At 45.9% G+C, this 16,098-nt stretch overlaps 1 protein-coding gene across 2 annotated transcripts in view; it reads left to right on the top strand.

Annotated features, from left to right (window-relative positions):
• The window catches only part of N4BP2 (NEDD4 binding protein 2), a 1,406,797-nt gene that overhangs the window by 133,010 nt on the left and 1,257,689 nt on the right, over window positions 1–16,098 (top strand). For both annotated transcript variants that reach the window (XM_078678311.1, XM_078678313.1), the window contains exon 2: window positions 8,642–8,945. In XM_078678311.1, coding sequence (XP_078534437.1) covers window positions 8,705–8,945 — 241 coding nt within the window. In that variant the 5' untranslated portion in view covers window positions 8,642–8,704. The remainder of the gene's footprint in view (window positions 1–8,641; window positions 8,946–16,098) is intronic.

Genomic DNA, 16,098 nt, shown 5'->3' with positions numbered 1-16,098 from the left:
CGGCTGCGCTCGCCCTCACCTTGCTGCTGAGCAGGAAGGGTAGAAGTAGTTCAGCGGCGCAGTAGGCCCTCCGAGATCAAACACATGGGCCAGGTTGGTGGGGGAGGTCCCAGATCCTGAGGGGAGGTCCAAAGGTTCCAGCCACGGGCGGTCAGGCTGCCTACAACGCCATGACTGCCACAGCCCTGGTACGCAGTGTGGTGTGGCCCGCAGCCTCCAGTAGCGAAAGGCCCGGGACAAGGAGGTCGCACTCCTCCGGACCACTGTGTATCCCGGGACCTCATTGGTCCACAAACTGTCCCGCTACTTGCAAGGCTATGCCGGTGGTTGGGGGGGCCTCCAAGGGCTCAGTGTTGCTTCGGACCGGGGGTGCTGCTGCTGAATGGTCGGGTGTGTGAGGGCAGCTGCTACTTAAGGCCACGGGCGGCTACTGGGGACGTTGGAAGCTGGAAAGCCGGAGTCCGGGCGGGCCCCGCCGAGGCGAGCGCAGCCACAGTTCCTGGTCCCGTAGGGTAGCCTGAAATCATCCGTTGTGATGGGTGGTGGGGCCGGATTCTTCAGGTGCATGTCCCGGGGAAGCCGATTGGCCGGTCCCCACTCTGCACGGCCCGCTGCTTGGGCGAAGCAAGGTCAGCAGGCCCTTGCACTTTCGGAGAATGCCGCAGGGCACCGACCCTCCCAGCAGTCGTTTCTGCGCCGTTCATGCTCTGGAGAGCGGCGCTCTGCTCCGGCGGTCCTTTGTTCAGTGAAAACCCCGGAGAACACTTTTAAGGGCAGGCGACGGGCAGGAGCTTCAAGGCAAGGGGTCCTACCTCGCCCCCATCTTGGCCTCGCCCCCGTGGAACGATTTTAGAAAACAGTTGTCATCCTGATCTGGTTCATCGCCGGTGCCACGAGGCCCTAGCGGCACACACGCCGCACCTGTCACCAGACACGCCAGGAGGCACATTAAAGAAGGCCAGGGCTACCGCAGGGCCCGTCCAAGTCCACGCCCGCCGTAGCCTGAAGGAGGCTGGGCTGGGCCCACTCCCTTAGAGTCGACATAACTTGAAAGTACTGTGTTCTTTGTCCATACTTTTTGGCTTTGTTTCCAAAATGAGCAAAGGGAAGGGAATAAAAGAGAAGCCAGGGGCTGGTGTTGAAGGTACGTTGGACGCCTTCTCACGAGGGCTGAGACTGTCCTATCACACGAAATAGAATTGATGGATCGACGGCTTTCCTTGGACTCTCTCATTCTATAAAAGCGTTCCTCACTTGGTATCTCTAGCACTTCTAATACTGTCAGTATGGTCAGTACGGTGCTTCCATTAGTGAGTTCGCCAAAGCAGCTTGCCTCCAACTCGGCCGTTGACATTTCTGCCCCTTCTACCACCCCTGGACTGACATCACCTGGTACTATAGTGATGCGGGCAAAGTCAGTACCATCTCAGCCGGATCCAGGTCATAGTGGACCCCCAGTCAAGGAAAAAAGTGGGGATGTCCCCACTAAAGAAAAACTTGCAAAAGGATTCTGTCCTGGGAAACGATCTAGGACAGATGATTTGGAAGTGGGCCAATCAGAGCCTGTCAATCCGAGGGACCTAGACACTCCTTCTATACCTATAAATTCGCATGAGGGGGACTTTCTGAAACGGATAGAGACAATGGTTTCTGTTTTATTGAACCCTGTTTTGCATAAATTAATTAGAATAGAAGAAAGGTTTTCATTACTAGTGGTTGGCTTCAGGTTGCACAGTATCCATGATTCTAGATCCCAGGCTAATGCAACAGAGGGGGTGTTATCACAGATACAGGTTACTCCGGCCATAGTTACACACCCTAGCCTGGTGGCAGATAGCCATGTCTCTCACCAGTCTCCTGGGCCCATCGCATCCACAGTGTGGTCAGCTCTCCATACAACGGAGCTGCATTGACTACAAATAATATTAATAACCCGCAAGGTGAAACCCTAGGAACCAGAAGGGACCAGCAGTATTTACCATTGGCTGTTGCTCCCACCAGACCTACTCCTTTTACTAATCCCCAACCGGCTCGGGGGGGGAGGCTGCTTGGTGGGGGGCAGCTGGGGGGAGGGCGGATGGCGGATGGCGATAAAGCAGTCAATCGAAGACAGTTAGTGAGATCCACCCTATCCATCTTTCCCGGCAGCAATGCCTTTAGTAATAGTATTGAGAAATGTTCCACCTTTGAGGGAGGGCCAAGTGGAAACGACTTTGCAGCTGATCGACAAGTCCCTTCATTAGCTGAATTGTTATGCAGCGGGCCCTAATAGTGGGGTCCCATACCTAGGGAATCAAATCATTATGGCCAAAAGGGCATGGTGGGTGGGCGCGTCTCAGAAAACTTCTTATGGCAATTATATTGTGATTCATTTTAATAATTCCTATGTTGTAAAACTTCTTTTGGATCATTTGACTAGATCCCCTTCTGTTTGGACGCAGATTATCCCAGTTTCGCGAGGTTATTTTTGTAGTCCTTTTTTATTTCCTGCGTTGGGACCGTCACTTCATATTAGAAAAAACCTAGGAAATTTGAATGAAAGGAACAACCAGGGAATTCCGCTGGAGAACAGATTTGCCCCCCTTTCAGGGTTAGATCAATGCGATTGACTTCCCGAGAGTAGAGAGATAGCACGTTGGCGGTACCGCCCATAAAAAGTCATACAAATGAAATTAATGGAGAAGTGACTATAACCCCTAGTAACACTACAGGAAGGCTGTCTAAGGTAATAAGAACAGCATCATGGAACGTCGCAGGTCTTGTAAATATACTTGGGGATGCCCAATGACTCAGTCTGTGGCAGGACCATGATATCACCTGCGTTCAGGAGACCTGGGCCTTAGAAGATATCTTTGTAAATAGATACCGTTCTTTCCAGACAAGAGCCACTCCGTCCCTATCGGGAAAAGCAAAGGGGGGGGGGAGTAATCACCTTAATTCCAAACACGCTATCAGTAAAAGTAAAGATGTTGGAAGGAACTTCTTCAAATTTTCATCTCATTTTCTTAGAGTTTATGAACCAAGATAAATGGCTTTTAATACATTTCTATAATAATAATTTTGGCTTAAATAGGTACAAAATCTTGGATGACAAGGCAACTATTTTTATTTAAAAAAGGCGGCCCATAACATACTGGGAGACTTTAATCTACATCTGTGCAAACACAATTTAGGAAGGGTTTGTGGTGTGGGGGATATGAGGGGCTATCCTGTCCATCACTTTTTGCATAATACTTACGGAAACTCTCTCAATACCTTGATGTCAATAAGAAATATGGTTATGGTCAACAACTTAGCCTCTAGTAATGATACCCCATTGCAACATTTCGTAGTGATCACCAGGAATTGACTATTGGCTTTATATTGGTTTCAAATTCCTTAAATGTCAGATGTAGCAAAGTAACTACCGAATTCAATATCTTTAGTGATCATGTAGTTTTAATGTGGGAAATTAAATGTATCCAGAAGTCTGCGACAAACCCTCAGATAATTGGTAAACCAATATTAGCAAGGCGAAACGGATACCAACTGAAGTGGCCAAAAATTGATAAAAAGAAGGTCATACCAAAAATTATCAGGAGTGCCCTTCCCACCATCAGTAATTGTGTAGATCCTGACAATGACCCCCATTCGGTGGTATCTTTCTTTGTAGACTTTTTAGAATGTATAAGGACGTCACTTGTCAAGAACAGCACCAACAAGCTGAAAAGTAGGAAGGGCTGGTTTGACTCCATTTGTGCCCCAAAAAAAGAAAGTGCTTACTAAAGCTTTAGGGGTCAACCCTAGAAACATTCCAGAAATTTCTATTCTTCGAAGGGAACATAAAGCGGTGAGGAAAGCAACTAAAAATAGAAATCTGGGCAAATTTAGAGCAGGCCTCGGCCTCCGACAACTCAAAGGAGTTGTGGGGAATAATAAATGGCCCACATTTTAATACTCCAAATGAACCAGGCCTTGATATTAATGTGAGGGAGGAGGACTGGGTGGCTCATCTCAAAGGCATTTTCTCACCAACTGATTATGTATTATTATCAGTAACTATTACCCCTGAGATTTATCTCTCATTCAACTATAATGAAGTCAGGAACGGGATTGAGGAATGCAGTAGTGGGAAAGCCCGGGAGCCTGATGGTGTCCCAATCGATTTCTTATTTGAGAACATGGATATATGGGTTCCCTTTTTACCTAATGTTTTTAATAAACTCGCAATAGTGGGCCCTCCAAGTCCTTGAAACAAGTATTATTGTCCCCATACATAAAAAGGGAGACAAATAACCCCAAAAATTATCGACGATCTTGCTGATCGATACGATGGCCAAACTTATGGGGCGCCTACTTTTAACGAGTTTAGAGGCATGGGCGAGGAGTAAAAACATCTTAATGGAGTCCCAATATGGATTCCAAGAGGGAAAAGGAACAATAGACCAATGCCTGAATCTGTCATTGATCATGGTTAATATGTCAGAGCCAAGGGTCGGAAGATCTATCTTGCTTTTATGGACTTATCCGCAGCTTTCGACTGCGTGTCCCCCCTAGACTCTGGCAGATAATGGAGGAGATGGGAATAGATCAGGAATTGGTTGACTTCATCAGGCAGTTGTATCCGGACGCCGCCTCCTCAGTCCACTATGGGAGGAACGGGGAGTGTACCCGCTCATTTAAAATCTTGAGAGGGGTAAGACAAGGCTGTGTCTTGGCACCCTTTTTATTTTCCATCTATACCAATGGTGTGGGAAAATATTTTGAGGACGCAGCCTTGGATGTCCCTGTGCATGCTAACCATCAGCAGTTACCAATGCTAGGGTATGCGGATGACGCTGTATTGATGGCGAGAACTGGAAGGGGGCTCCAGTATCTTATATCTGCCTACGCCGCTTTCATGGAATCATTAAAATTAAAGGTCAATCAGAGCAAATATTTTATTATCATTGTGGAGGGGGGGAGACATGGCAGACATCCTTCTTTTTTTATGGACTCCGGTAAGATCGAGGTGGCGGACTCGTTCCCCCTATTTAGGAGTCCTTTTCGATAGAAACCAACCATGGTCTAAATTACTAAAGGGAAGAGCATTGGGCATGCAGAGAAGCCTTATGGCACTGAAAACATTCTCTAAAAGGCTGGGAGTCAAACCTCCGATCCCAATGAAAAAAATTTACCATGCTAAAACTAGGTCGCGGCAGTATATAATCCAGCGATATGGGGGATGGCTCGCTGTTATACTCTGCAGTCCATAGAGAACAATTTTTTTATGTCTTTTACTTCCGTTCCACAGTCGTATTCAAGCTATGTTTTACATATGGAATTGGCTTTACCCTACATTATTGTATTGATACGATTAAAATGGCACCACTCCTACTTTGGCCCTATCTGGCGCATGATGACGGTTCCCCTCACGCAAAACCTGATAACACTCATTCTAAAGTCAGATAATTACAGTAGGGTTAAGTGGCTACAGTATGTGGAGTCGGAATTATATGCCTTTGGTTTAAGCCGCCTTTTTAAAGATCCCTCTACTTGTAAGTCCATATCGGAACAAAAATTGGTTGAGCTATTCATTTTGAGGGCACAATATCTGAGAAACGAAAAAATGTCCCACACCCAGACTAACAGAACTAACACCAGTGTTGATGGAGGGAAGTTTCTGTATTTGACTGATGTCACACTTTCACACCACAAATACATTTTACTGAGATATCGCTTAAATATAATCCCCTTGATGATAGGATTTCCAGGGAAGCAATACAAACATTCTGATCTCCCAGTATGTCCTTGTGGCAACAAGTCCCCACAAAATGATCTCCACGTTTTGTTTTTTAGTGTTTTTTATTGTCAAGAACGACACAAATTTATTGTACCAATTTGCGTGAGTCATAATTTTAAATGTTGCTCTGTAGCTCTGTTCTTCCTCAAATCCTTGCAGAACCCTTATTTCTGTTTTTCTCTAGCCTCATTTCTCTGGGCATGCCTGAAAAAGAGAAAGCAGTTGGGCCCTTAAGATACAGCAGGATGGCTTATCATGTTTTATTGTATTCATATAGATGATTTTGATGTTATGATAGAATGAATGTTTGCATTCTTTTTACACTTGGGTTTATGATGAATTTTTAGAATATACGTTGAAATGTCGCATTCTTTTTCCCCATAGGGAATCACAACGCGGTTGTTACAACGACCGTATTGTGATTCCGCATACCATTACTCCGCAAGTCGGAACAACGACTTGCGGAGGGGGGGCGCTGGAAGTTGGAATAGTAGAATTTACTATTCCAACTCCAGCTGCACTGGGGCGGCCAGGTGTGCAACTGGAACCCTGTCCTATTCACTGGAGACCTCTGGTTCTGCAAAGTTGCTGCAGGCTCGGGCGGGAAGACTTCCTGAAGGTTACCATGGGCTGGAAAGGTAAGTTGGGTTTTTGGGGAATGCCTGGACACCATCAGTTGGGACACCTAAAGCCGTGGGGCGTCTGGTGTAGGGGTATCTTCTGGCATCTGGTTTTCTTACCAGCTCTGGTCGCGGTCGGGGGGACCCTTCAGGTTGAAGCTGCAGGTGTCTTCTCGAAGCTTAAGGGAGATCGGGGATCACCAGGTCCCAGGTCAGGATTGCTGGGGAGACCTCCTTGTGGTTTTGGGCCACTCGAACTCGGGCTGTGGGCGTTTGGTGCAAAGTGGTGCAGAATCACTGAGTCACCGGAATCTGGATTCTGGGGTTGAGTCTTTGCTTGAGCAAATCCGGTGCTCAAGGTAGACGGAGTCTATTAGATGATTGCAGGGCAGCTCCTCCGGGCTCTGGGGGTTTCTGGCTTCTGGACTTGCTGGGGTTCTTGCTGTTGATAGGTCATAGACGGGACAGGCCGGTAGGGTTGGAGCCAAAGCAGTTGGTGTCCTCTTCTTCCTTGGTCAGCACGGCTCTTCTGTCCATCTTCTTTCTTCCTCTAATCTGAGGAGGCAAGGTTCCGTGTTGCCCCTAAATACTCAATTTACGGGTGTTAAAGGGGTGTGCAGGTCGGGACAAATGGATCCCTTCCTTGGGGTGGGTACACTCCCTATTATGCCAGCCTCCAGTGAGAGGAAGAATGATCCTCTCCTTAATTGGCTGAGTCTCCCCATCTTCAAGATGGAGGGGACTGAGATGTGTGCTTCACCTCGCCTCACCCTCCTGAGAGGTGGGCTTGGTAAAGGGGGGCACACCTCTCTTGCTAGCTTGGTTTTCCCACCAATTCTCCTGCCCAAGTAGGGACCAGTACCGGTTGGAGCCAGTAGCTGGGGACAGCGAAATTCAGGGACAGCTACCAAAGTTGGAAGACCTTTGAAGCTTCCCCTTTCGTGGAGCCAACCCATCCTGGGGGGGGAGGCATGACACCTCTGCCCAGGATGGGCTTTGTTTCTGGACCCAGAAAACTGTCTGGTGGTGGAAAATGGCAGGCACCGGGGGTGGTCGATTTTCTAGGGCATCTCTTAGATCCCATCTGAGTGCATTTTACATTAAACCCAACACTGGCATCAGTGTGGGATTAATGTGCTAAGAGGTTTGCTGCCAAACTACCCAGTTCTTAGTGAAGCCATTATGAAGCTGTGGAGTTGGTAATGACCAACTCCCAGACCATATACTCTTTATGACTTTACTACACTTACAATGTCTAAGAATGGGCTTAGACACTGCAGGGGCACAAGGCTCATGCCACTCTGTCCTCACTTTAGGGCTACTGCACCCTGCTAGAGGAGTGACTTACTTAGGCCTCAGTCAGTGGGTTGCAGGCACATCACACCGGGATGTGTGCCATTTTGACTCTTCACTATTCCCTGCACCAAAACACAAAGCCTGCAACAGCAGTGTGTGTGTTAGGGTAAATAGCCTGTAAGGGTGGCACAATAGGTACGGCTGTCCTTAGAGTGCTTCCCTGGTCACAGTGCCCTTGGTACCCTTGGTACCTTTTACAAGGGGCTTACCTGTGGCCAGAGATGTGCCTATTCTGGGTACAAAGGTACAGTCTTCGAAAAGAACACGGGCCCTGGGAACCTAATTGATAGGGACCCAGGGCACATCAAGTCAGGTTGCATCAGATGTCAGGCAAAATAACCATGCAAAATGGGGCACTTTTCTACATATAAACTTATGTTTCAAGTAATGGGAGTATTCATAAGGTGCAATTGAGGTATAAAAATATGTGTTAGGTGTTTAACCTGGGAGTGAAACGATATGATATATCAGTGTTGAAGATGGCATCCACATTCCTCATGAAGTTAGCAGGGATGAGAGGATTATCCTGGAAATGAGGAATGAGCAATAAGAATCTCAGGTTTTCAAAGCCATTGAGTAGGATCTCCTATGTTGTGCTGTTAATGCAGAGCGGGTTGTCTGGAGTGAATTGTGAACTTTCTGGGGACAATTGAAGCATAAAGTGCATGCTTCCATGAAATAAAGGGTGCCTGTATGTATAAGAAACATAGTCTATGGCTAAAAATGTTTTCTAATATATAAAACATACATTAAATATTAAAGGGTTAAGATTGCATTTGATAAATAATGTATTTCTTGCAGTGGTAGTCATGTGGTATAGTTTGCACAAAATTGAACACATCCAAGTTGTTTCTTGATTCCTGCACAAACCTAATAATAAAAAATATCTTTTTTTTTCTTTTAGATGGTCAGCACCATGGAACCAGCATGAAACCTCAATCACAGCACGTGTTTTATATAATGTGACATGCCGAGGGAACGTAAACCAGCCTCTTTTAGTCCAACTTTGAAGCCCTTGAGCTCCCAAAAGCTTGCAACTTTCAGTGCCTGTCCCGGGAAGTGTTTTCTCTGGCCTACTGATTCGTTAGTCATGTATCAAGACACAAGCGGTACCAGGGAAGAGGATCTTCTTAGTAGCATGTTAGAGATGTTTTCTGGCCTGGATCCTGGAGTTGTTTATATGGTTCTGTCGGAGTCAGATTTTAAAGGTAAATATTACTACGTGCATATGTGTTATCAAAAAGCCACTGTATTATGTCCTATTAGCAGGGCAAGAAAGTAAATAAGGAGACATATATTGGGCGACCACTACAAACTGATTCTCCTTCAGGCTTTGTCTTACTGACCGGTAGGAGGCATGGAGATTATAACTAGTGTATTTTAATTTTTTTCTCAAGAGTACAGACCCGACTAACAAACATTCAGTAGAAAGTCCAGAATTTATGAATCAGAGACATATGCCAATTATTTGATATATTTCTGACTTTCTGAGTATTCATAAAAGTCCCAATGAATACCTATTTAAGCTAAGTACTTAATAGATTTACATATCTATTTCTCATCCTTAGAACATACACTTTAGGTTTGCCCGCCAAGTGGACAATCCACAAAAGTCAGTGCAGAATATGTGTCTTTCCTCAGCAAATATTGTTTCCTCTCCATGAGGAATTTTTTTTTGTCGGGGAACAGATGACTTCCCGCACACCTCTGTGAAACGTTTGGGGTGTTTCCTTTCCTTTAAACTCTGGGGAGAAAAAACCCAACTTCGCCTTTTGCAAAAATGTTTCAAGGATAGAAACATGTCATGTAAAAAAGGACTATGAGATTGTAGGTGTTCAAAGCATTTGGAATAGTCTCTTCTCCTGTCATACACTCTTTCACACCCTTGAACCTAAACCCAGTAATATGGTAAATCCATAGCTGATTTTCTACAGTACTAAGTTCAGGCGTGCATAAATATCTACAGTTCCTGATTCTCTGAATCTGTATCTTGCAATCCGCCCTGAAGGTGACTTTTTACATTTCTACAAACTTCTTATTGATTTCACAGTGCAACCAAGCAAGCAACATAGTCTTCCTGCAGCTGTACAGAACCACATAGCTCTGAATCGGGTAGTCCATTGTGTAGCTTTAGTGAATCAGTCTGGGGCATTTATAAGTAGAGATTGGTAAATCTGCAAGATACTTAGGCGTGGCTTGGCATATGCGCAAGATGGCGGCTCATCCTTGAACTCCTGTGAGCCCTCCACACCGCGCTAAGCTCGAAACGACCTGATTAGCTATGAATGGAACCAGCACTCCTGCCCCCAAAGAACACATGAGGCAAGCGAGCACATCCATCTGCGACTGGGTCTTACTCCGCAACTCGCTGACTGTGCAACCCTGGAGCCAAAATGGTGGTGCCACGACAAACTGAAGTGTACGAATGCTCTTAACTGGGACCTGCTGGCAGAGTTGGAAGCACTAATTAGTTGCAGAGGTGGGGGTGGACGGCTTGGGGGGGTTGCCATTGGCCCAAACTAATAATGTGTACTGCACTATATACATGCGGCGCAGATTTTTTTAACCCAGTGATCAATCTTGAGGATTGTACTAACACCGACAACTCCTTGTGAAGCATCACATCACCCATCGGACCAGCACTCAGTGCCGGCTCCCGCGTTCACGAGGAGTGCTAGGCCTGTAAAAACCTGAGTCGGGTCGGGGACAATCGATATTTGCCCGGCGGTATTGCCTCTGTGACCCTCTAGTTATTTAATCAAATGAAGAGGCAGGCGCTGGAGACTGGAAAGCAGGGAACAAGGTTTTTTTATTCTCTCCGGAGGAGAACACAACGAAACGGACAGAAGGTATCGTTCTGAGGTGCTCTAACTGCATCCCTGAGGCCTGGCCTCTTATACACAAGTTTATGACTTTATTGTACATTACACATTCATGTTAAAGCTTTGATGTATGAAAAAGACATTCCCGGAAATCCCCTTTGGGCCCGTTCCCACACACATTTACAGTTGAAGTCCCCACCCTAGTCACAACAGGCGATGAGTATCACGCAGCTGGATATTCCGCCGATTCACGGAATGTAGGGGGTTCGATCGGATCTCATGGAGTGGGGGCTTTGATCAACCCGGGGATCCTTTGATGGGGGAAGCTTTCTATTGTACGGGGAGGGGCAAGGGATGGTATCGGCAGCGCTGGGTGTCGGCCTGGGAACGGGGAAGACAAAACGGGTACACGGGGAAAAAGGGGTTTGCATCTAAGGGCCGGAGATCATGAAAGGGAAGCAGGGAGGTGTCGCGCTGGGAACAGGATGAGGGCCTGGGGCAGAGCAGCGCCGAAGAGGGGTTTATGACTCAAGGCAGGTGCAAGCAGGGGGTGGTCAGCGTGCAGGCTTAGTGAAGGCGAAGGGCTATGTCAGGGGCCAGCGGCATGAAAAAGGGTTCGTTCTGATCGGGGCATCTAACAAAATGGCGGGCGCGCACGACAAAAGTGTGGCATCAGGGGAAGAGGCAAGATGGCGCAGATAATGTTCACCAAAACGTACTAATTTTCAACAGTCCCGTGACCAAGTGATTCTCTTTTGGTCCCATCTGGTTTTTCTTCGCCCGCCCCCGCCTCCCCCCCCCCCCACTCTATCTACTGGCTGGCATGGGGAGCATTTGACAGGCTAGTTTAAACTAATACCCGCAGCTCATTGGCTATTGGAAGCTGCACCCCCACCCCATGGCCTTTCTTGTCCCAATTTCATCACGTTGACGACACCCTACGAACATAGTAGTTCCTGCTTAGTGGCTCGGACTCCATAACCTCTGTTTAGTAATCCAACAGTACAACCTTATAGTAACCTCTGTGATTACAAGCTCAATCTTGGCCCAACCTGTTGGAGGGGTTAGACCTGCAACTGACAGAAGTGCACTGTCAAAATGGTTCACTCAATGAACCGCAAAGAAAAATAGGGGAAAGAAGGGAAAGGCAATCTCTAGATCGAAACAAGAGCCCCTATTTCCAGACTCCCTAATTAAAGAAAAGCAGAGCAACTCTACTATGATCAAAGCTATCTTGAAAAAACTGAATGACGTACATTATAATACTCAAAATACCAAAACAAATACTGATCTATTACGGATCGTGGTCTCGGGGATCAGGAAGGACCTTAAAGACCTCAGTCTCAGGATTTGAAATGCGGAGGGCAGGATTGGGCTGGCGGAGGGCGCATCACTGCGCAACACAAACATCTAACCAAAACTGACTCTGTGATAACCTTGCTCAAAAATTAAATTACAGACTTGAATGGTCATAAAAGAAGGAGCAACCTGAGAATTTTCAGATTAGCTTAAGGGACTGAGACTTTGGACCCTTCAGTGATTGCATTTCTGGAAAACTGGCTCCCGCCAGTACTCAAATAATTTTTGATGCACCCTAAAAATTAGAGCGTGCACACAGGATTCTCACCCATAAACCAAAGACTACTGCTCCTCCCCGTATGCTCGTTTTCAAACCTCTCCAACATCAACATACTGAACCCATTCTCTCACACATGAGAAAAATCAAGTCCTTCCAGTAGTAAGGCTTCAGAATTGCTAGTTCCCAAGACTTTGCTATGGATACTGTCAACAGGAGGAAAGGTTTCTTGGCACCATCCAAGCTCATGATCAATTTCAAAGGTCAAACCCATATATTTTCGGATCCACCAGTGTTGGAAACTTTCCTGAATAACACCTTTGAATCCTGCATGGATGACAGCTAGGATAAGCCTGCTTGATCTTGATAACAAAGTCTTTCTTCACCACTTCCTTCTGCCTGGAGCTGGAGTATTAGGCGGCTTGTTCTGTCTGAAAGTTAGCTCTCATGCATTAGGTTGATCTAAGGCCTGAACTTACAATACCACTCGTCACTCATGTACACTAAAAGTCCTATGTGAAAGAGAGTCTTGAGAGTTCATAGAGATGGCAATAAGATAGCCAGGCTGCTAATATTTAAGAAGTATACGCTCCATAATACATCCTAGACCCTTAATCTCGAACCTAAATCTGAGTTGTCATCTGATAATTTGAGACTTGTCCCGCTCCTGAGTGCAACCTACTGCCTCACACCGCTGGCACTGTCATGTCTTAAGGGTGATTCGAAGCTCAATTTGGTTTAGAATATTCCTTGCAGCTCTCGTAACTTAAATTCTTATGCAGTATGAAGACCATGGGGAAAAGTGAACGGAATTTGTTCTAATCCGTTAGTTGGTTACATGTTCTTGCAAATATACTGGTTGACACATTCATTTGCTGTATGTCATCTCATTGTAATTTCATTAATGTTATTTTTAATGTAAGGAGGGCGTGGCTTGTGAACCTGTTTAAAATGGTATGGTTGGTTGATGATATATTTGAATGGGTACACTGTGCTACATTTATGTGTCTTTGCTTGGCTGGCCTGGTGCCCCTAATCAGTAGGTACCACCCTCGACTACTGGGTAGTCCACCCTTGACTATGGAATTCTGCTGGTGCTGCACAAATTAGGGTTGTATCCCAACGTAACTGATATGATTCGGGCCGGTCCCGAGTGACGATGCATTGACCTTTACCTACGAAACCGGATAATTCACGTCAAAATGCATGTAAGTGCCCTTTTCCGGACTTGATGGATACCGCCGTGACAGTTGTGTAGGGCCCTCTCTATGCGTCTAGTGTCCCACTTCCTCACTTATTTAGAAGAGCAAAGCTTTACCAGGAAGCGCTAACCCAGTTATTCACTTGTGCCACCTGAAATAGGTCACTTAAATCCTTCTGCCCGTTCCACATATAATGGTGTGAAGGGCTCCTGTTGCACGTGAGCCCCACTGCTCAGCTTACCCCTTATCACCTCCTCGAGGCCCTTCTCCCGGATTTTAGCGAGATCGCTTGTATTTACTTTCTTAAATTGGTTCCTCCCCTTGCCCCCATCAATCTCCTCTCTTATTTTTTTCTTCCTCAGAGCCTGGTGTCTCTTTCTGTTTCACTCAACCTTCTGGTCAATAGGCAGGTCACAACTACACCTTCCTCCGAACAGTACATTGCGCAATGATGATATGTCGCCAAGAGTGGGAAGTGCAGCCCTAAAACTAAGGACAACGGGACTTGTACCGCTCTGAATTTTGTTCGAGTCGTTTCTGCTTGAAGCAGCACCGCGCAGTAAATATTCGTTCTCCGGAGCACAGGATCACAACTGGGACTGGCGGGCACCTAATAAAACCTCCCCATAATCATTCCGGAGTCCGACCGCAATCGGATTAAGAAACCACGACAGGGACGATATAATATAATTGAACCCCTACAAACGGCGACGATTTTTGTAAGGAAAAATCACACAGCCCTGATGAGAACTCGCAAACTAAGATAGCGAGTTCAAAACGCGTCGGCCAAATGGAGACAAGCATTGTCTAATGACTGAAACATTGATTAAGTCTTTCAATCTGATTGATATTGTGCATGTTACAGATTCATCTCTTCTCCATTTGATTTTTTCTTGATTTTTTCTTTCTTTTTTCATTCCTTGATTGGAATTGAATTGTATCATAAATGCGGACACTTTGCTAATTGAAATTGATAAATGCAGATATTGTGCAAATGTACAGATGAAATGTTTAGATTTGTGTTTTATGTAATTTTGTGGTAATCAAGTATAGTGATTTGTAGTATGTTTCTTTGTTTGAATAAGTGTTTGTACATGGTATGTCTTTTCGTATGAAATATGTTCTAACTTAAAACAAATGATTCAAAAGGTATAAATAAATAATACCAAACAAATCTTCAATTAAAAGGTGATTTGTTACTCTAAACAAGGAGTCTTTACAAACTATATGTATGGGCAGCAGTATTTTTCTTAAAAATGTATATATGGTCCAGCTGTCCGTACGTTCCAGGACCTAACTCCCTGTATATACAAAAAAATCAATCGGCTACCAGCACCCTCTAGAACCTTCCCAGCAGAGGCAGTTCTCCTCAGATTTTCACCGCACGTCGTGTGGAAGGGAGTCTCCTTAAGTGCCTACTCAGTTCTTCACTTCATTTCTTCAGGATGTCTAATAAGAAGGCTCTTTTTAGGGCCTGCAGGACCTGAGAGAAGAAGAGGGTCCATGTGGATGACCAGATTAAAGACTGCATCTACTGCCTTCATCCAAAGCATGTTGCTAAGGATTGTAGAATTTGCTGTACCTTCCCTACTAATACTCTTAGGATAGGGAGGCAAGGTTACTTTTATGGCTAAAATCTTCCTCGGCTGAGGAGGATGACAAGGCCTCAACCTCAAGTAAAAGAGCTAGATCGCATGACATCTCTTCCAGTGAGGTAGGAAAACCTCACAAGGCTTCCCATGATGTTTCTGACCATTCACAGAGGTCACCTAAACTTTCCTCTTGGTCAACGCGGTCTTCACCCTCTGAGGAATCTAAGAGACCATCGACCTCTAAAACCGTGGATAAACCCCAGGTTAAAACTCTTACACTGGTTCCATCATCAACGATTTCTGTGACTTCTGCTGCCCCCTTCTGAACAGCTACTGTCTCGACAATGGCCATCTCTTCACCTATTGTGTCAACCAAGATCTCTGTCACGTCTAAGAAACCTGTTCTTAAAGACTCGTCGACGAAGAGTTCATCTTCAAAGTCTCCATCAACGACCTTGTTGGCGTCGAGCTCGTCGACTAAGGTTTTATCGACGACGAAGGTATTTCTATCTTTAAAGTCAACCTCGTCGACGATGTCGTTGAGGACTGTTCCGTCGACCGCTACTTCAGTGATGACCCCGTCGACGACGAGCTCGTCAACGGGATCTTTGTCGACGAGCCCGTCGACGAAGAGCCCGTCAACGCTAATCCCGTTGACGACAAAGAGCCCATCGACAAAGAGCTCTTCAACGACGATTCCACTAGTCTTTCAGCCGTCAGCAGTGTTACTTTTACCTTCACAATCGACGCCCGTATCGTATACACATTTTCAACTGAAGACTTATCAAAGGCAGGATTACAGTGAGATATCTCCTCTCTTGCCATCTCATATCTTGGAAACTTACATTGAAGATGAAGTTTATGACGAGCGACCATTTGGCATAGCCCGCCACCCCTCTGAGCTTAACATAAAGTACCAAGAAGAAGAAGATGATGAGGAGTACCAGGAACACTATTATCAGGAAGGTCTTACTACACCATATCATAGACCTCACAGAAGGGAGTGGGGCATAGAGAGATGAGTCATCTTCCTCCTATGATCATTCAGGATCTCCAAGCCATGCTGGCGGATTACAGTCAAAGTTTTTCCCCACAACAGGCTTGTTCAGACAATCCACCTCCACCAATGGAGGTGCCGGATTCGTTACCTCAGACAGAGGTTCCTGCTT

Source organism: Lissotriton helveticus, chromosome 2_2 (assembly GCF_964261635.1).
Source record: "Lissotriton helveticus chromosome 2_2, aLisHel1.1, whole genome shotgun sequence".
NCBI lineage: Eukaryota > Metazoa > Chordata > Amphibia > Caudata > Salamandridae > Lissotriton > Lissotriton helveticus.
The sequence above is the reverse complement of the archived record's forward strand: the minus strand, read 5'-3'. Positions and strand labels throughout refer to the sequence as shown.